The following is a 20,347-nucleotide window of genomic DNA, read 5'->3' as shown; positions in this document are numbered from 1 at the left end:
GAGTGCACAGCAGGGAGATGCTACAGAAACGTCTGGAACATTCGATTCTTACCGAATTCTAGATTTTCTCTTGGAAACTCCCATTTGAGATCATATTCGTATTCTCTGAAGTCGATGTAGAAGTATTCATTATCCGAAGAACCAGTCACCTGTACCATTTGCAGCTGGCTTTCATACCTAAATTGCTTCGGAGATGAAATAATGAGTCAGTTAGCAATTGGCAGTTCTTCCGAAATAGGAAACAATGATGAGTTTTTACTTGTTTTTTTTTGTTGTCGTTTTTTTGTTTCTTTTTTGTTTTTTGTTGTGGTTGTTGTTTTTGTTTTTGTTTTGTTTTTGTTTTTTTACCTTTTTGTACTTGTGACAAATTAGCATGGTTAAAACGGCAATGAAGGGGAGACAGAGCCCTATGGTTGCATAGAATGAGATGTTGTCCCGGAGAAAACGGAAGGGATCTGCAACAAAAGAGTGTCACGAAGCAGTGAGTTAGCATTCCCGACTGACAGCATAGGTAAACGCCCGCCATAACCCTTTGAGTCGCCATGATTGGCAGCCCTCTACAAATACAAGCTCTCTACAAGAACCCCACGGCTCGAAGAAAATAAGGCAACGGTTGCATAGAGCAGCGAGCGGTCCCCAACCTTTCTGGCACCAGGGACCGGTGCTCCTACGATAATCTTAACACCTGAAGATCTGGAGCGGAGCTGAGGCAGTGATGCTAGTTCTGGGAAGCGCTGCAAACCCACTTCCTGCCACGTGGCCCGGTTCCCGGAGGGGTCCGTGGCCCCGGGGTTTGGGGGCCCCTGGCATCAAGGACACATTTCCTTCCTAGAAAATTTTAAATGATTCCGAACCCTTTCTTAGAAATCAATTACTAGAGTTATAAGAATCACATCTATTTAATCGGATATACGAGTCGGATTAAAAAAAAATAACTTTGTGTTCCCCCTATGAAGATACTGTGTGAATGTGGAGAAAGTAGTTCGCGTTGCTGGTGACTCTAAGTGGTTAGGATAGGGGGCCACGTTTCAGAATTGCTTAACTCAGGAGGGCTCTAGAAAACAAACGAAAAATTATAAAACAGTAGACTAATGGCAAAAAAGGAGATTAAGCGAAAGGGAAAATGGTAGCGACGCCAAATTACAAAATCTGTTTCTGAAGAATCGGGTCTTTCGGGAGATATTGTTGGAGTTTATGGTTCTACCCCACCACTCAACGCATGAGTCATGGGGACGTCAGCTCCCTCTGCCCCTAAACGACACAATGGTGTACCTTCAGTGGGGATTCCTGTCTGACAAAAAGCCCTCTCGGGATACACGTCGTCGAACCTCTACTCTCTTGTAAAATTCCCCAAAGAAAAGAGAAGGACAGGGACTAAACTTCTGGTGGGAACTTCCTGAAAGCGGTGCCTTACGATAGCGCCTGCTGTGTACCTGGTGAGTTTAAAAGGATCGTTTCACAGGACGTGCCCAGGGAATTGTATGCACAGCACTTCACCAGAAACCCTTTGACGGCCTCGGTCATGTTCAGAGTACTGCTGGATATCCACTGCCCGAACACTTTCCTGTTAGCCTTTTTATTCCAGATGCCTTCCGTGATGTCTTCCGTGCAGCTGAAAAGAAACAGCAGACAAGGAGAAGTTAGACAGGTGGCGCCATCAGACTGATGGGCTCGCAAACAGACGCATCTATTCTGAGTGATCAGAAACCATCTAAGGACCATGTAGAATTATGGTGAACTCGGAAGGCGAGCATTTAAAACACGTCATTGTATCTTCTTAAACTGTATTCGCGAGAAAGGGCCAGTGCGTCAGAGAGCGTGTGAGGTTCATGTTCTTGCAACACGAGGGACGCCGACGTCTGTATTACTTGGGAGACGTGTCTGAGCATTTCTTCCAGGTCCAAGACGGTAACGGGTATCCATCAGAGGAACAGGAAGCCTGACTTGCTGACGCCTCGGCTAGCACCTGAGGTTTCCCTGAAGAGAATAACATGGACAATGAGCACGTGTGGCATGGCACTTTCCAGAAATGGTTTCGAAGTCAGCTTCATACAGGTGGCCTGGTTACTCTGAGTGGTCTGTGCTTCTGGGAGGGTGTCTCCTGCAGGGCGACTCAAGACATCTGGTTATTCCCTCTTTCCCGCTCGTCACGTACCCTTCCGCAAGGCAGCCCTGCCCCCTATCTGTGGCACACCACTTTCCCGTAGCCAGGCTCTGCATAGAGCTGAGGTGTAGACCTCTATCTACCCGCCCACTTCAAAACGACTCTTGGCTTCACGGGTATCTGCAAAAATTCCAACGAAATGTACTCTCATCTTTTTATAGACCAGAGATACAAAAGTCGTCAAAACAAGTAAATGGCAGGTAATATGACTTCTGGCCTTTCCTTAACATGACCTTCCAAAGTACTAATGTCAGTAAAGGTCACGAATAAAGCAAAGAAGACACGGAACAGGTCTCTTAGCTTCAAAGGATGAAACTGAAAGAGATATATGTATAAATAAAGCCAGGAGATGTCAAAGTAACATTTCAAAACACTTCCGTATATAAAACGTTTTATAGCATTCCCTCTACGCCATTACTTAGCTCTTTCTGGTCATAGTTAATAAATCATTAAGAAGCTATAAGATTAAAATTGAATTTGACAATTTAACTTACTTCTTATGTTCAGCGTGAATATTTTTGTGAACTGGGCATCATCATTTTCCGCATGGAATATGTATTCTCCTGGCTGGTGTTTATGGTTGCAAAACTTAGATAGGCTGTTTGGAAAAGAATTAAAGACAGACTTAGCCCAATTCTTATAGGACATGGATGCACGGGAGCCATCTCCCTGGAGACACTCGGTCTCTGAAGTTCAATAAACAAGGTGGAAAACCTTGCTGCTCCAAGTGCAGTCCTGGGACAGGCAGGGTCAGCATCGGGATGGTCTGGGAGCTCGAAATACAAAAATCTCAGGCCCGCCTTCAACCTGCTGACATCGGAGCCTGCATTTTAAGATGAGCTCCACGGGACTCATACGCACGTGAAACGTTGAGAAGCACGGATCCGGGCTGGGGGCCTCAGAAGGTTCCCGTCCCTACTGGGTTAGTCCATTTCCCAGAAACCCAGAAGAACCTCCATGGGTGGAGGAGCCAGCGACTGAAAGAATAGCTCTCTGACATTGGTCAAAGTGGGATCTATGACCGACACAGACAGCAACTAACAGTGATGAGGGATTTCCACTGAGTATGTACAGAAACCTTTGGGGGGTCTCAGCAGGCTCCAGCACCCACTGGGAGAGCTCACCAACCGCTCAACGCATTCTGACACGGATAATGATCTCAGTCAGGGCTTGTCCGCCTTGCCCACGGGGCATACGGACACTGGCTGTCACAGTGAGAGATGTGGGTGGTGTTGGACAGGTAGGGTGCTGGATACACCTTTGTGCATTGGAGAAATAGAAAAAACTTCCCTTAGATTAAGAACATCTAAGGCTTTTTCAGAAGATATTTAATCAGGCCTCCTCTGTGGAACCTTGAAGTTAAAAAAAAAAAAAAAAAAAAGACTAAGCTTTTTCTACTAGATGCTGGGTAGAAACGTCAACAGCAGAAGGCTGAGTAGAGGCGGGCCATAAACTAGGAGTCATGTGGGCTGCAAAACACCCATAAAATATGGCTCCTGTCCTCAGAACGATCGTAACCCAGGTGGGGACACAAAACCCACGTCAGGGGAATAGTCAAAGCGTTAAATAGAATCGGGCCAATAGAGGACCAAAGGATGCAAGGCCAGCGCTGCTGAGACAAACTCTGAGGACTCCACGGAAGGGGGACCTGAGCTAGGTCTTCGTGGATGAGTCGGTTTTAGTGAAAAAGAAAGAAAAGACTTCTGAGGAGACTTCTGAGACACGAGACGGGAACTCGAAGGCCACAACGGGGAGTGACCGGGGAGACCTCTAGACTGGAGCAGAGATGCATCTTGGGAAAAGAGGGCTAAATGGGTAGGTGAGGCCGACTGACCGGGGACCTCGAAAAACCAGCTTCATTATTTAGACCTGATGGAGAAAGGAGAAGATGCTGTAGACTTCGGAGCAGGAGAGGGACAGCGTGACCAGCACTTTCACTTAGACCGATGACAAGAGAAGAAGCCTATCGGAAGTACGTAGGCAGCTGTTGTAACCCAGGAATGCATTCGTGCCCTCACGCATTCATTCATTCATCCTCCTGTCATCGGTGGAGGCTATGCGTGGGAGGGATCGGGGAGACCCCAGCGAGTCAGAAAAAAATAGATTTATGTTCCCACAGAATTTACAGCTCGGTGGCGAAGGCAGATGGGCCCAGAAAGCAGTCACGGTACACGGTGAGAATTCCAGTGAGAGAAGGAGAAGATCAGATTCCGGAGTTCAGAGCAGGGAACGATGAGTGTCGTCTAAGGTAGGGAAACAGGAAAGGAGAGGAAAGAGGGACCCCAAGAGGCGCCACCAAGAAAAAAGAGCTAGCAGCGGCTGGACTGCATATGCAAATGAGGAAGGGAAGAGCATCCCAGATGATCCCCAAAAGTTGAATCACAGTCTTAGCAGCTGATGAGCAGCTCTGAGCCCATGTTTATCTGACCCCAGAGTTATGCATCTTTAACTTTGAGGTGAAAGGAAATTCTGACGGCTTATAGCGATGAGAGAAACTCACAGCTCTGGCCCGTCCGAGTTAGCATTCAACAAACTTCTCGTTTGTCTTATCGACAGGAAGGCTGAAGTAAAAAGGGGGTGGGCGAAAAAGGAGAGGGGGCGTCAGAAGTACAATCTGCCAGTTATAAAATAAGTCACAGGGATGTCAACAATGGCGTAGGGAATAGAGAACATAATACTGTGATAACTGTGTACGGCGACAGATGGGTACTAGACTCATCGGGGGCGTCACGTCATGCGTTATGTAAACGTAACCAATATAATATTGTATATCGGCTCTCATGGAAAAAGTTTTTTTTAAAAAAAAAGAAGTGGAAAGGGAATTTCTTATCCTGACCTACTTCTGCAAGAAAGGAATGGCCGGCAAAGTGGAAGTGGTAGGAAGCTTGAGAGAAAGCCAAATAATAACCCGAGGGAGAAAAGGAAATCACCCAGACTTTAAGGGACAGGGTTTAAGCATTCCAAGACGACAAAGATGTGAGCGTCTTTCAGGGAAAATAGAATTCTCCCCGGACAATTGCCAAAGACCCTGAAAAGGAACGAGAGAGAAGATAAGGAAAGAAGAAGCTGTGTGGCTGGCCAGGGACCCTGCCAAGGGCACCGGTCCATTTGATAGAAAAAGCAATTACCGATATAACTAGTGATTATCACGCAGCCCGAAGCAAGAGGTTTGTGAACACTCTCCTTTCCAAATCTTTTGTGCTATCTCACTGGGAGGCTCTGGCCAAGGCGTAAACGAGATAGGACCCGAAATGTCCCCACCCCTCATAAATGGCCTGAACACAAGGTGACTGCCCAGGTCCTTTTAAAATGCTTGTGCTCCTGTGCATGACGCTCAACCCTCACAACAGGAGCAACCGTGTGGCTGAGCCTCCTCTGGAAATTCCAAGGGGACTCACAATTAGGTGGCCAGGAGAGTCAAAGCTTCCTCTTTCTCCTAGTGTTTTTCTAAAAATAGCCAGCCGGCATGAGATGCAGACGAGCAAACTGGAGTATACAGTGACATCATACCTTGGTGACCGAGGTGTATTCTCATTACGACCACGATAAGGGTTTTCTCCCCTATACGATCAAAATACAAGTCATTTGTATTTTCCATTCGGTGCCTCGAGGGCAGGAGGAGAGAAAGGACAGGCTCTTTCAGGAGCTACAAAGGAAAAGGTGCTTTATTCAAAGACCAAGGGATTATCAAAGTCACATCAGAATGCAGAGAATAAGAAAGTGGGTTTTGGGGAAGCTGAGAGAGAGCCAAGAGCTGACCAGACTGAGGTGGCTTTACAAGCACTGAAGGACACCTGATCAGGAAGTGGGTGATCCTATCTCCCTCAGACAGAAGTTTCGCTGGGGCAGGGGGGAGTACAGCCGGCTGAGGTTGAATCTGACCTGTTTGAATTTCTGTCCTGAGTTAGATAAAGAGAGTGGGGGAGGGGGGCAGGTGGGGTGGGAGAGAGGTGCCGACGATTTTATTTTAGTCTCTACAATACCATGCTCATTTAAATTTTATCTCGGGGGTGCCGACAAACCTGGGGGCGTGGTATGACCATTAAAGAAGACTCGTTAGCAAAGCATGGCCCAGCTCATAAGGAGGCACGCTTTCATTTTTAAATAACCAAGGCAGGAGCTTGCGTTTTCGAGAATCTCATACTTTGGAAATGAGTCAGTGTCCAATAGAGGCTTCGGAGTTGACGTTTTTTGCTGGAATCTCAACTCCGCCATTGCCCAGTGGGGTGACCTTGGGCAAGTCACCTAACATCTCTGTTCCTCAGTTTGCTCATCTGTGAAATGCAGATAGTGATAGTATCTGCCTCATATGGTTACTGGAGAACGTATTGTTAAGTTTTTATGAAAGTGGTTTCATGTAAAGCGCCTATAATAGTGCCTAGTACATAAGAAACATAGTATATGGATTAGCTTATCATTATTATGAGGCTTATTAAGTCCAGCAATCATTTTAAATTAAAAAAAAAAACTTTAGATGCTTTACTCTGGGGTATACAGTGAGAAAATCACATTAAAATAAAAAGAACAATGCAAAGATGCCCAACAACAGGAATTAGTGAAAATTTTCTAAAAAAATGGAATACTATACCACATTAAAATGATACTGTAACTAATGTAAGATATAATAATACACTTATTAATGTAGAAAGACAATATTTTAAAATGAAAAACCAGGTTGTAAACGGCACAATTAATTTTATGTTTGTGCAAAGACCTCTATTTATATGTTTCCATCGTGGTGGTTACAAAAAGTCTGAAATAATGTCTGGAGGTGGAATTATGGGGGTTATTTCCATTTTTATTTTAAAGGCAATTTCAGAAAACAAGAGTGAAGGGAATTGACCTTGCCCCGTGTAATTGGTCTAGCAACTCAACTCATTTCCCGTATTTCATAAAATGAGATTATAAGGATTAAAGGAGATAACCCACATAAAGGACTCTGCACATTGTCTGGCACATGGCAAAAACGCAAAGAAGTTTCTTCTGTTCTCAGTGAGTATGTGGTTAGTACTTGCCAGCTGAGGTGGGCAGGGCTGGGTTGGAGACCCTGCACCCTAACATTTTTTCCTTCCTTTCTGTAAATGCTCAAGGCTCATCATCTCCTTCAGAAAACAAAACAAACAAACAAACAAACAAAACCCAACCCTAGCAAGAGGCTCTCCAGGCTTCTGTAATCATATATCACTTATTGATTTGAGAGCTTGCTTTTCCGTTTGTTCCAGAGAAGAAACGTGTGTCCTCACCTAGAACCCAGCCGACTGCCACACTGCTGTGACCTGTCATTGCTGAGTCCATGTCTGTTACGGGCAGAGCTTAGACTTAGAGAGTTGGGAAATTAAATATTTTGGGGAAAAGAAAAACACAAGCATTGGGCGAGCCTAGGAAAGTCTTGCAGAAGAGATTACTAAATAACTATAACCTTCTAATAAGTTGGGGTTTTTTTCTTTTTAGCACGACACTAAGAAAAGCTAAGGTAGGTTTGTTTGTAATTCATCCTACAGAGATAAGAAATTAGGCAAACTAACGGATGAAATAGCCTACGACCACTTCTCAAGACCAGGATGTCAGAACTGCCGGGAAGTTATAATTTAATAACGTGTATACACATAAAGGCGAGCCCTAATCGACTTGGGTGTAAAATTTGAGGAAGTAAATTGCAGAAACGAAGCTGCGAAGGTAGAGAAGCTGGAGAAGCTGACAGGCCCAGCACACACGCTGCTGCCACTACACCAAAGCTTTCTTCAGGAGTCGTGTGGTTGCCACAGACTTTTCAGTTGCCTGTAAACACTTGTGTCACTCGGACTACATGTAGTCTCCCGCGACACGATTAAAACACTGTACTCCGCCAACAAAAGTCAGTTTGATGAAATCGTCGAATCTAGGTAGGATGCTCACTGTACTACTCTCTGGGTGTGCCGGTAATATGGAAACTTTTTATGGTAAGAGAACTCAGATTATAATTTAGTCTGCCTCCCCCTATCTCAACGCAGAGCCTCATGTGGAGAGGAGAAGACATTTAGAGTGCTCGTGTTTGAATTTTTGCTCGTTTATTTTTTATGCAATATTCTGACCACCTTTTTCATGAAAAAGGAGGTGTGGTGACACCTTCTCTTTTCGTCTGTATTAAGCGGCCTGTCACCCCTGGTGTGTCATTATCAGCGACAAACACTGTAGCTCTTCGAGAACTTTTTAAATAAAACGAACACTGAGAGCTGAGTGGTGTGGCAAGTGCCATCTGTTGTTCCTTGCATTGCAAAAAAGACGTATGCCCCTGACTGATCGTTGGCCCTGAGTGGCTTTCCCGGGGTAATGATGATTCGATCATTTATTCAACACCCTTTGACTGAAGGAGTCATTATACAAAAATAGAGAGATGTCAGAAAGCCTGTTCTTATGGAGCTTATAAACTCACTGGTGAGATTCAGCACACAAAGAGTCGACTGTGTCACCAGGTCGTGACGCATGAGAGGTACAAAGCACTGTACCTGGCTCGGGATCCACCCCAATCCGTTCATTTGGCTACCGAGTTGTAAGGTCACTACGTGGGGTCAGGAGAGCAGATCGTGATCATATACTGAAACCAAATTAACTAGCCCGCTAGATCGGCCCACGACCCATGTATCGGAGACATGGTCCTCTAACCAACGATTTTGTAAAATCTCAAGACATTGTGACAGATGTCACCAGCTCGGTTGCAATGATCTCCCAGGTGGCCTCTGGCACTTGATCCTACCTGAGTAAATTTGGGTGAGGGACTGGAGGAAAGAGACATTACCTTATTCGCTCCTGTGGCCCCTCATGGCATCAAGCCCATAAGAAGATATTAAAGGAATATTTGTTGAACTAAATTGAACTGGTGTTCTATCTGCGAATGGGGTTCAAAAGAGACCCCCATGATGCTAAGAGCTTCTCTGACACTGAGTTACAACACAAAGGTGGCGGGCAGTGACAGCTCTGATACCCTTCTGAACAGGGGCCCGTGGTGGTCAAGTCAACCAGGAAGAACATTTCAAGTTTTCAACATCCATGTTAGTTCTCTATAGCTACCACATTGCACAGCACAGAACTAGCCGGACCCGTGACAAGAATCACAGCAGAGGTTGTCATTAAACATGCAGAATCTGGACCTTTTGCCCCAATTTTGCTTCCGCGTGTCTGGAACGGGATCCAGGAATCCACACTCTAACATCTGCCCAGATGATTCCTGTACAATTAGTTTATGGCCCGGACACGTGTTGACAATGATTTAAATATTCCAGGCCGTTGACATGCTTGAGAGAGAACAAGTGCCTCTCGGTCACTCACAGTCTAGCCCGAAACCATGTTCCAGGAGATTCGTTTTAAGAGGTGTCATAGCTATAGAAAATACAAGAAAAAGGTTGTTTTTTTTTGTTTGTTTTCCAAAGAGGGACTAAAGAATTTCTCCCCTAAGAGAAACTCGAGTACGGATATACAAATCCCCAGGAAAATGAAAATTTCCTTGGGCCTTTATTAATGGGCAATTTCTACATTTGTATTTTTTTTTTTTTGAAAACTTAAATCGATACACCCGCAGGTAACGTTTTGCTGTTTTGAAGGCGTTTTGTTTCCCTCATCATCTGCAAACGTGCCGAGGGAGACTCGGTGTTCTTACTGCAGCACATTGTCTCAAATAGGAAGCAACACTCTGGTGACTCAGAAAATGCCGAGGAACCTTACTCAAACTCACAGGACGCTTTCTGTTTTGTGTGTGTGTGTGTGTGTGTGTGTGTGTGTGTGCACGTACGCACGTGCACGGTGGCTCACACCATCTGAACTGAATCCACAACTGTCTTTCCTGTGTCCTTGCATCTGCTGTTGATTTTTTCATCTTCGGTGTCAACTCGATCATATGTGAACTCACAACACGAAACCACCCTTCCGCTAAGGCAGCCGGAAGAGCTGGGCTGAGAATGTGTGCGAGTCGAGATGCTCTGTTTGGCCTCACCTGTACCCGTCGTCAAGGCCACTTTGTTCACAAGGAAAAGATTTTCGGGAGAAGGTCCACGTACATCTGATTTGTGGATATGCTTTAAACTTGACAGAAAAACAAAATTCTTCATACTGGTCAATTTCATAATCTTCTCTTGTTTTGGAAGCATTTATAAATCCTTTTTCTGTAACAAGAAAAATAAACCATTTATAAATTAGATAATGAAATGCATATGGAAACATTATGAGACGATAAGTACATTTTTACTCATGGGTTTAACGCAAGAAAGCGCAGATGTAAATTTGGGTAAAATTTAAATCACGCTACAGGTCAGATTCGATAGTCCGACAAGAAACGCAGACATACCCCGTTATAAGCCTGAGCTGGACACCTTCGGAGTCAAGATTCCTCTAAGAATTGAATGTAATCATTGACTCTTTTTCCCGAAAATACATATAAATAAGCCTACAGATTTTGCAATTTCTGGAGGTTGAAAGAGCCCCACCAGCTCAGCTGACCACGTACAGAGAAGGGGTCCTCAGCCAGAACTGCTCGCAGTGACATGTCCCACGTAAAACGACCTCGGGTCACAAGTAAAAGAATGCTCTAGCCAGCAACACTCGCAAAGTTTCCCATGGAACCTTCGTTATGAGTGTGATAAGAGAAGGTCTTCATATCGTGGCATTTTCGTGAGGGCCGAAGGCTGCCACCGAATCTGAGGTTATTTAAAGCGTGATCATTTTCAAATCCTCCAGATCCCGCCCAAATTTCAATGCATCTAGGGGCTCGTCCGGTTCTCTCGGTCGCTGCTCACTGCCCTCTCTGTAAGTTCTTACGTGCCCGATTGTGTCAGGGACTGTGGGGTAGAAGGAATCACCCCTGCCTGACCTTACAAAACTTACGATCTACCGGAAGACAAAATTCCACACCCAGATGGTCACCTTACAATGCAGTAAGTAGGAAGACGGTGACATTCAAGCGGGCTCGCTTTAACTGGCAAAGAAGGGAGCGGGCAGCTGAGATCTGCAGAGCTGTTCGAATTCAGTGACTTTCTCAGCGTTTCGAATGCAACGTTAAGTCGAAATCAGAACCGGCGGCACACGCCTCCCAGTCGACACTAAAGCGACTAAAATTACTAGTGAAGAAAAGCATGAGCAGCCCGCTTTACCTATGACGGTGACCAGAGCCGACTGGCTGGCATGCTCGGAAGAACGGCAAGTGTAATACCCGGCATCATTTCTTCCCGCTGATGATACAAAAGCAAACAGAACCCGTATCATAGTTCTGTTTGTGGAATAGGTACTCATCTCAAAGTAGCTGCCCTAGGTTTTAACAAAACAGAGTGAATTTAATGATTTCAACCTAGACTATCGGTTCACGGTTTCTGGATCTTCAGAAGGCAAACGCAAGGCTGTTACCTCGTCCAGCGCTTTATTTCCTAACTCCCAGCTGAGCCCGAATCTGTGGTTTACGTGAACGGCTTTGCACCTGACCCATAAAGGTTCTCCCACTTTAAGAAATAATTGCGGCGATGTGGTCCGAGGACTCTGATTTAGATCTAGGAGACAAGAAGGTCCTGAGTCAGAAAAAAAGTGATTTTCTTCTTCACCGCAAACTACATCCCGAATATTCTGAAGATGTTCAAAGATGTGAACGTCATCTCGAACGTTACGAACCTCTTATGATGTTATTCATCTTTAAAATTAGCAAGTGAATCAATCTTTTATGATCTTATTAAATCGCGTAGCAGTTATAGAATCCATTACAAGTAGTAGGAAAGAACAGGAGGGTTTCAGAAGTCAAACGATTAGGCTGTCACAGTTAGTCCTGGATCGTTTCTAAGGAATAGTCGCTAAGAATGGAAATCCATAACATCATGGTCTTACCTATCGTGAAGAGCTTCGTACATTCCCTCCCCAGCTCATTGCTTGCGCAGCACTTTATGTCTGTGCCAAATAACTCGTAGAGGACGCTCGCCTCCTTTGTAACAACAGCTGGGCTATCTCCCGTACAGCTACGATTAGAAAATAAATGTCATTTCACCAAACACGGTTTAAAATTACAGATGATCGATCTACCGTATGATCTAGCAATCCCTCTACTGGGTATTTCACCCCAAAGACTTGAAAACTCATATCCGAAAAGATATTTGCACACGGATGTTCACAGCAGCATTATTCACAGTGGCCAGGACATGGAAGCCACCGAAGTGTCCTACGATAGATGATTGGCTAAAGAAGCTGTGACACATATATACAATGGAATATCACTCAGCCACAAGAAGAGATGAAATACGACCATTTGTGACAACCTGGATGGACCTTGAGATAATCATGCTAAGTGAACTAAGCCAGACAGAAAAAGTTGAAAATCACATGATATCACTTATATGTGGGACATAAACCTAAAAGCAACAAATGAACAGGACAGACAAACAGAGACTCATGGACATGGACAATGGACTAGTGGTTACCTGAGGGGAGGGAGGGGAAGGAAGAGGGGGGAAATGAATGACAAAAAAATAAAAATAAATAAAAATAAATAAAAATTCAAAAAAAAATAAAATAAAATTACAGATGAATGTTCCGAAGAACAAAGTTGAAGGTTCTAGAGCCTTTGAAAGAGTCCTTTATCAAGAGCCTATTTAAGAGCGCAAAGAAGGAGACAGGTGAAAAGGTAAATAAAAACCTAAATCTCTGGTTTCAGCAAAGTTCAGAAGAGAACTAGTTAGTCACTCAGTGATCTCAACTAACGAGAATAACACTAGAGAGAATTACACAATAAAACAGTTTTAATTTGTGTGTTTGGTGACCTCCTTTTGTTGTTTAAAGAGAAAGAAAGAGAAGAATTGAGAAAGAAGACACAACGGATTTGGGCAGAAAAGGAAGCACGGTATTCACAAACACCTCCACACGGCAGGTATCTTTTCCTGAGGCAATGAAGAGACAACCGTGATGGGGGGGGGGGAGGCTGTTTGGAAAAGTCGTCACCTCCCAGAGCCAACAGGAGAGCTGAGCCTCAGTGTCACTCCTCAGGAATGTCACCACGTTCCAGGACCTGGTGGGCCCCTCCCAATCCCACCTCAGCAGAAGGACTTCGGTTGCTCAGGAGTTTCCCAAAGCACATGTGGCTTTTACTGTCTGTGTTTAGTCCCATTTCTCTGCTTTATCATTTGAGTGAAATGTATTCTTTTCTTTGTTTATGTATCATTCCTTGAGGTTTATTATTATTATTATTATTATTATTATTATTATTATTATTATTATATGACAGTAATTGGGTTCATTGTAGGAATTTTGGAAAATATAGAAAAGCCCAAAGAAAAGAATTTTAAATGGCCCAGATTCCTATCACCCAGAGATGACAACTGTTATTATTTTAGCGTGTAGCTTTCCAATCATTTTATTTTTTCTGCACACACATTTCATATATATCTACAGGTAATCTCTTTTCCTTTTCTCTCTAAAATTCGAGATCATATTTATATCATCTAGTAACCTTTCTTACCTATTCTCCTCTTTAGTCCCATTTTTCAAAAAAAGTCATTTAGTAAATTTTAATTACTTCAAATTGCATGAATTCTGACTTTGTGAAAACTTTTCTTACTTTGTGAAAACTTAGCTACACAGCACATACAAAAAACAAAAGTAAACAGTTATATGGTACCTACTATCTGCCAGGCACTATTCTATATGCTTTGCAGATTTCAATTCGTTTAATCATCCTAGTAATCCTTGAAGTAGGTACTTTCGCCATCCCCATTCTTCTGATGAGAAAGGAGAGGTCAAGGGACTTGCTCAAGGCCACACAGGTAATCAGCAAACCAGGGTTTGAATCCCGGCTGGATTCTGTGCCCTTAAACAATCTTATTAAGCCACTTTTCCAGAATAAACAGAACAATCACAAATTAAACATTTATTCACAGGGAAATCTCTTACTTAGAGGGAATCGTACACTAAAATCCATACCTTCCTTTTACCCCCGGCCAGATGCTCAGGGAGCTAACAATCCTATAACTTAAAAGGGGTTTTATTTGTGTCATGTAATGTCCAGGGAGGACCCTGCAGCTGAGGGACACAACACAGGGGAGCCCCAAAAAGGCTCCTTACTAGAACATCCCATCATCCTCCCTGGGCGGTCCATGCTGATCGCTCTCTAAGGAGCCAAAGTTGCCTGTTAACGTGGTGACAAGTTCAACTGTCCAGACCATATGACGTCAGCTACATGAGGAAAAGACCACGAGTGTAAAGGAAGTGGCAGCTCCGTCCACACGGGCCATACCTTTCGCCCTGTGAGTCGCAGAATACCCATTCCACAGTCGGTTCTGGAATGCTCTCGGATACACACACCAGGGCATCTTGGTCTTCCATTTTTCTGAAATACGGTCTCCTTAAGGTGTAAAGCAAGGCATCTAAGGCATCACAAATTATGAAGATTTAATATTTTAAAATGTTTTTTTAATATCGTTTTAAAAAAAACTACCGTTTTACACCACAGCAGTGTCTTCTGCTCCGCTCCAAATATATATAATAATAATATATCCCCTCCTCACTGAGATATTAAATTCAACCCTGGCTGAAACGCCAACGTCAGTATTTATCCTCTTAGCCAATTCCTTTGGGCATTTCGTAAATCTGTAGACAACTAAAGCTGAGCGGAGTGAAGCCACGTAAAAATACAGATAACGTCGATACCCATGAGCAAAGGAAAACTGGAAATAACATAAAGTGGAAAACCCGTACTTATAAAAATATATAATAATAAAAAAAATCCATACGTAAATAGTTTAAGACCCGACTTTCTTCCCACAATTTTATCTAGATCTCCGTAGACATAGGTCGATTTAGAAATGCAGAAATATAGCAGGATGGAGTTAGAACTGGGACCTACTGAGAGGCTGGGTGTAGCCTCCTATTCACGCAGACCATACCGCCTCGTCCTTCCCACATCTCCCACCCTTCACGGTGCTTCACATCCGAAGTTTCTTTCTACTTCTGGAACCACTCTGGAGACAAGAGGTCACTACCTCCCTGAGAAGGTCACTCCATTTTTAACAAATCTCTTTTTTTTTAAGAAAGTTTCTCTATGCTAAATTCCAATCTCCCTTCTTACAATAAATTTTAAAGTTATTATTTAGTATTTTATATGTACATATAGACACACAAAAGAATATACGAAGTATAAAATTTGGAAGCAGAATAATAAAAATGAATATAACCGTGGACCCATACCCAACTTAATAACCGGAAATATTAATAAACATCTTCGAATCTACTTTTGTGCTTCTCTCCATCTCTCGACCCCAGGTAACCTGTATCCTGAATTTTGTGGTTATCATTTCCGTGCTTTTAAACATATTTTCACCACGTAGATATATGGCCCTAAACAACGTTTTCGTTTGTTTTGCTCGTTTTTAGCTTCAACAGAGGGTTTCACTCAAAAAACAACGATACCTTCTTCACTTCACTTTCTCATGGTTTCATTTTCTCACCCGACCTTATGTTTTATGCTATACTTTGTTCAATTTTTTTTTTCTTTTTACTGCTACGTGGTATTCCATTGGCGAATACATTACAATCTTATTCTGCTTCTTTGCGGTGGACGCCCGGATGGTCTCCAGTTCTCTGGGTCACCAAAAATGGCTCACTGAGGCAGCCTGTAAGCTTCTTAGTGACACGCCCAGCAGCGGAGCTGCTGGTCTACATGGTGTGAGCACGTTCGGTCTTACACACCATGACAATCGTGTTTCCCAAAGCGGTTGCACTAATTTCCACTTATACAGCAGGCCGTGAGAGTTTCTGGCACTCCATATGCTAACCGAGTCGAATTTTCAACAATCTAATGGGTGTAAAATGGGATCCTGTCGTGGTATTAATTTGCATTTCTCGATTATTAATTTAACATATTTACTGACCATTTAGGTAACATGTTTCGAAAGTGAAATGACCCCTCCTGTCTTTCGTTCACTTTTTTTACTGTTTTTTTTTCTTATTGATTTATAGGCGCTCTTTATCTATTATGACTATTAATCCTTTGTTGATTACGTGAACTGCAAAAATCTTTCCCATTGTGTGGTGGTGTTTTTCTTTCTCTCCCTGTAATTTCTGACCATCGGTCTCAATCCTACCTTCCAGAGAAATTTTTTTTAAGTGTAGCTTTGCTCCCACATGATAATCTTTCATCATGTATTTCAAGTCAGAAACCAAGGTCAAGGGAGATAAGTACCATGCAAGGTATTTGAACTCGTGAGCCCATCGGAAGAATTTCTTCTCCATTACACTGCAACAAATCTTCTCCTCTCCTCAAAATAGTTCCTTCCCTATGCTTGACGTTCCCAATTCCGTGAGCTGCTCCTAACCTAGGGAATTCCAAGTTCTCCACGATTCTGGTTGCTCTGTTTGGTCACTATTCATCACTAACACTGCAGAACTGGAAATAAAAATCTTCCACGAATTTCCTTCACCCAGACATTATATTTTCATGAATGCTGCCAAGGTTCAGATTTCCTTTTTTAGCAACCATGCTATACTGTTGGTTAACACTGAACTTGTGGTTTACTAAACCCTTTCCTCTTTTTTTATACTGACTATTGCCAAGTCTCCCCGACCTGATTTTTTTGAACCCACCACGCAGCAGAACGCTAAAAGCAGGTTACGATTTACTAGAACGATTGTCGTTACGTTTTTACGTCGTAAATCTTGAGTGAAAAGAAGGTACCCTAAATAAAATAGGGACCAAGTAGATGCGCGGTTGGTTACCTTAAAGAAATTCGACTATAAACACTTGGTGACGACCGAGGAGGGGACAGGGAACAAGACTGAAATGAAAGGGTGACAGAAGGCACCTCTCGTCTTTTGAGCCTCTAGGGCTCTGGTCCCATAAATTTCAGAGTCCTTGAAGGGCTTTTCAGGACAAATTTTGATTTTACCTGCTTTTTGCCTTACTATAGAACCCAACACCCCAACCCCAACCCTGGGAAAGTGACACTTTATGAATCTAAAAAGCCACAGGTGCTCTTGCTGTTAGCAGGTTGGGTGGCAAGCCCCAGCATGGTGGTGCAGAAAGTGTAGACCTGGCCACACTCGGCTCTGGCCGTGCCCATCGCCACCCCCCTGAGCATCCTTCCCTCGCCTGTGTGAAGATGGCATCGCTGTGAGGACCCAGATGGCACATGCAGAACACCCTTGGCGAGGGTTATTCCTGAGCAGGGCACCCCTGGGGGCTGGAGGCGCACGCACCACACCCCAATTTTGTGTCTTCCAGTCACTGACGAGGAGGGAGGCCCAGCAAGTCGGACCGATGGGCAGCCAGGGGACCTAATTTAAAATGGCACAAAACCGGAGTTTTTAAGACTGTCCTGGCCCCTAAAGGCAATAGGTAGGGCCTGTGTAAACGCACCCACCTCTGGGCCTCACCTGTCACAGGATGTAAAGCGTTCAGGGCACGTGGCGTGAATCTGTACGATCGCCAGGCCCTTGCACAACTAGGGGGAAACAAGGAGACGCCGGAAGACACAGGCAGGTGGCAGTTCCGCCAACCGCACGGTTGCTTCCCTGGTTACGAGCGTTTGAGTTCCTGCTTACAGTTTGTGTAGTGATCTGGCCTTGGTGTAAATGCAGTGGCCAATATGTGGTTACTTAAATTCCATTTTTGCTTTATTAAAATTATGAAATTAAAATTATGAAATTAAAATTACTTTATTAAAATTATGAAATTAAAATTACTTTATTAAAATTATGAAATTAAAATTACTTTATTAAAATTATGAAATTAAAATTACTTTATTAAAATTATGAAATTAAAATTACTTTATTAAAATTATGAAATTAAGATTTTGGTTCCTGGGTCACGCTGGCCACATTTTAAGTGTCCGACAGCCACCTGCCGCCAGTGGCTATCATACCAGAAGGAGCAGACACAGACATTGACATCGTCACAGAGAGTTCTATCGGACAGTGCAAAGATCTTACGAGCCCCTGAGGTATGTAGTTTGATCCCTATTTTACAGATAAGGAAATCGAGGATCAGGGAGTTTAAGCGACCCGCCAAAGGTGGTCCTAGCAGATCCAGAATAAGAACCCGGGACTTCTGATCCCAAGGTCAAAATAAATATTCTCCATTTCTTCCCTGTCAGCCATCTGTCACTGACCGCAAAAAAAAGTGGGGGAAGGGCCTGGAAAGAGGAAAGTCCTGGGCTTTTCAGGGTGCTCATACTGATAGTCCATGGGTCACGCCGGAGAGTCTCGACAGATTAAGAGGACAGCTGAAGATTCAAGTACATGTTGAAGGAGACCGAATATTGTGTCCAGAGCAGATAGGGACAAAGCCCCGGGGGTTCTAAACAACGTCACGGTCAATTGCGAAGACCTAGTAGCAAGCTGCACTTACTTCTTATACTCACTGTAAACAATACTGTGTAATTGGTCGCTTCGCTCTGAATAAAAAGTAGGTATTCTCCAGCTTGGGTTTCTGTCATTTTCAAAATGAACATGGAAACAACTCCTCTGAAAAACAAGAAAGAGAACTGGCTATTTTGGAAAGCGTGTGAAACTAAAAACACAAAATTTCACCTTGAGTCAGAGGCGATGGGGCGGTGGCCGTATTCCATCTCTGACTGTGGGCGCGGACGGCTGCCCTGTGCAGGACGCAGCTCACGTCATGTGCCCAACACTCAGCCTGAGACTCGTTAGTCTGACCTTGACTTCCAAGCAGTCCCTCCCTTGGGAGTGAGGGACCTGCATTCCCAAAGCCCCTCGAGGGGAAATCTTACACTCAAAAACGCAGAGGCTTGGTGGCGTGTCCCCACGGGCAGTGGCGGACCGTTCCCTTCAAGGACAAAGCACCTTCCACGGCCACACCGGCCACCAGCCTCAGTTCCCCACCTGCAGAATCAGATCACCCAACAAGCAAGATACAAGCGAGATATCCATGTGTGCCTCTCTCTCTCTCTCTAGATGAAAGGACTCAAGCAAAATCTGACACAAGGCATTTTCCTATGAAGTAATAATACATCAACATATCACATGGATGTGAGGAGGAAGCTGTCTCGATGTCCGTATTTTTAACTTTTCAGATATTTCGTAAAGATAAATTTGACCAGGGGGGTTCTCTTTGAAGAAACAGCTTTGCTGAGTGTTTGGTGATGCCTGTTCTCATGAAAGCTTAAAATATTCTCTAGCAGTTTGCTGAGTGAGTGTACACCTTCTGGTTTCAGCCCCTTACTACTCCAAGTGCGGCCTTTCTTCTGCCATGTCGGCATCAGCTGGGAGCCGACAAAGATGCAGACTCTCGGGCCCCAACCAGGCCTACTGGACTAGAATCTGCATTTTAACAAAATCCCCAGGCCATCCAAACGCACCCCTCCACGGCAGGACCCCGAGCGACAGAGTTCAAGAGTATTTGTGCTTTGAACGATGGACCTAGAGGGTGATTATGCTGAGTGATATAAGTCAGACAGAGAAAGACAAATACCACAGGATTTCACTCATACGTGGAATCTAAGGAACAAAATAAATGAACAAACAAAACGGAAACAAACTCATAGATACAGAGAACATTCTGATGACTGCTAGATGGGAGGGGGGTTGGTGGGTGGGTAAAAAAAGGGGAAGGGATTAAAAAGTACAGACTGGTAGTTACAAAATATTCACAAGGATGTAAAGTACAGTATAGGGAATATAGTCAGTAATACTGTAATAACAATGTATATGGGGGGGATTACTTCATAAACCATATAAATGTCTAACCACCATGCTATACACCTGACACTAATATTAAAAAAATATTGAATGTCAACTCTAAGTGAAAAATAGGTAAAAATTTAAAAATAACCAAATTTTTAACCTAAAAAAAGAATATTTGTGATCCTACTCATACTGACAGTAAATTAGGGGTTATGTAGTTGATTTGTTTCTGCTGATTTTTGGTAACGTGCCTTCTTCCCCCGAACCGATCCCTCTCCTTGTATCATTTGTGAACTCTTGTGAATATCATACGCAATTATAAGGCAGTTATCAAAGCTTAGGTGTTCAATCTTTCTGGCTCTAAGTCAGAGTCCAGATAAAATTTTCTACACTTCTCTACTGTGAAAAAGTCACTAAAAATGTTTTGGTACTAAGTTAACTTAACCCACACAAGTCCTTTGACTTTGGCTAGCAAACGGGCCTGCCTTTCCTAAAATGAAAAAGACCACCTCTCCCTGAGTGGAAGAATCCTACCTTTTCACTTTGCTT

General features: G+C 43.6%; 1 protein-coding gene across 1 annotated transcript in view; it reads right to left on the bottom strand.

Annotated features, from left to right (window-relative positions):
• The window catches only part of FLT3 (fms related receptor tyrosine kinase 3), a 56,007-nt gene that overhangs the window by 19,094 nt on the left and 16,566 nt on the right, over nucleotides 1-20,347 (bottom strand). The window contains exons 4-14 of the mRNA XM_039862788.1: nucleotides 18,504-18,619; nucleotides 14,397-14,526; nucleotides 12,002-12,129; nucleotides 11,534-11,673; nucleotides 11,284-11,437; nucleotides 10,131-10,299; nucleotides 2,659-2,762; nucleotides 1,869-1,977; nucleotides 1,434-1,612; nucleotides 349-455; nucleotides 53-185 (exon numbers count right to left, since the gene is read on the bottom strand). Of these exons, the coding sequence (XP_039718722.1) occupies nucleotides 53-185; nucleotides 349-455; nucleotides 1,434-1,612; nucleotides 1,869-1,977; nucleotides 2,659-2,762; nucleotides 10,131-10,299; nucleotides 11,284-11,437; nucleotides 11,534-11,673; nucleotides 12,002-12,129; nucleotides 14,397-14,526; nucleotides 18,504-18,619 (1,469 nt within the window). The remainder of the gene's footprint in view (nucleotides 1-52; nucleotides 186-348; nucleotides 456-1,433; nucleotides 1,613-1,868; nucleotides 1,978-2,658; nucleotides 2,763-10,130; nucleotides 10,300-11,283; nucleotides 11,438-11,533; nucleotides 11,674-12,001; nucleotides 12,130-14,396; nucleotides 14,527-18,503; nucleotides 18,620-20,347) is intronic.

This window comes from Pteropus medius, unplaced genomic scaffold (assembly GCF_902729225.1).
Source record: "Pteropus medius unplaced genomic scaffold, Ma_sr-lr_union100, whole genome shotgun sequence".
NCBI classification, from domain to species: domain Eukaryota; kingdom Metazoa; phylum Chordata; class Mammalia; order Chiroptera; family Pteropodidae; genus Pteropus; species Pteropus medius.
Note: the sequence above shows the minus strand (reverse complement) of the source record. Positions and strands in the feature narration are given on the sequence as shown.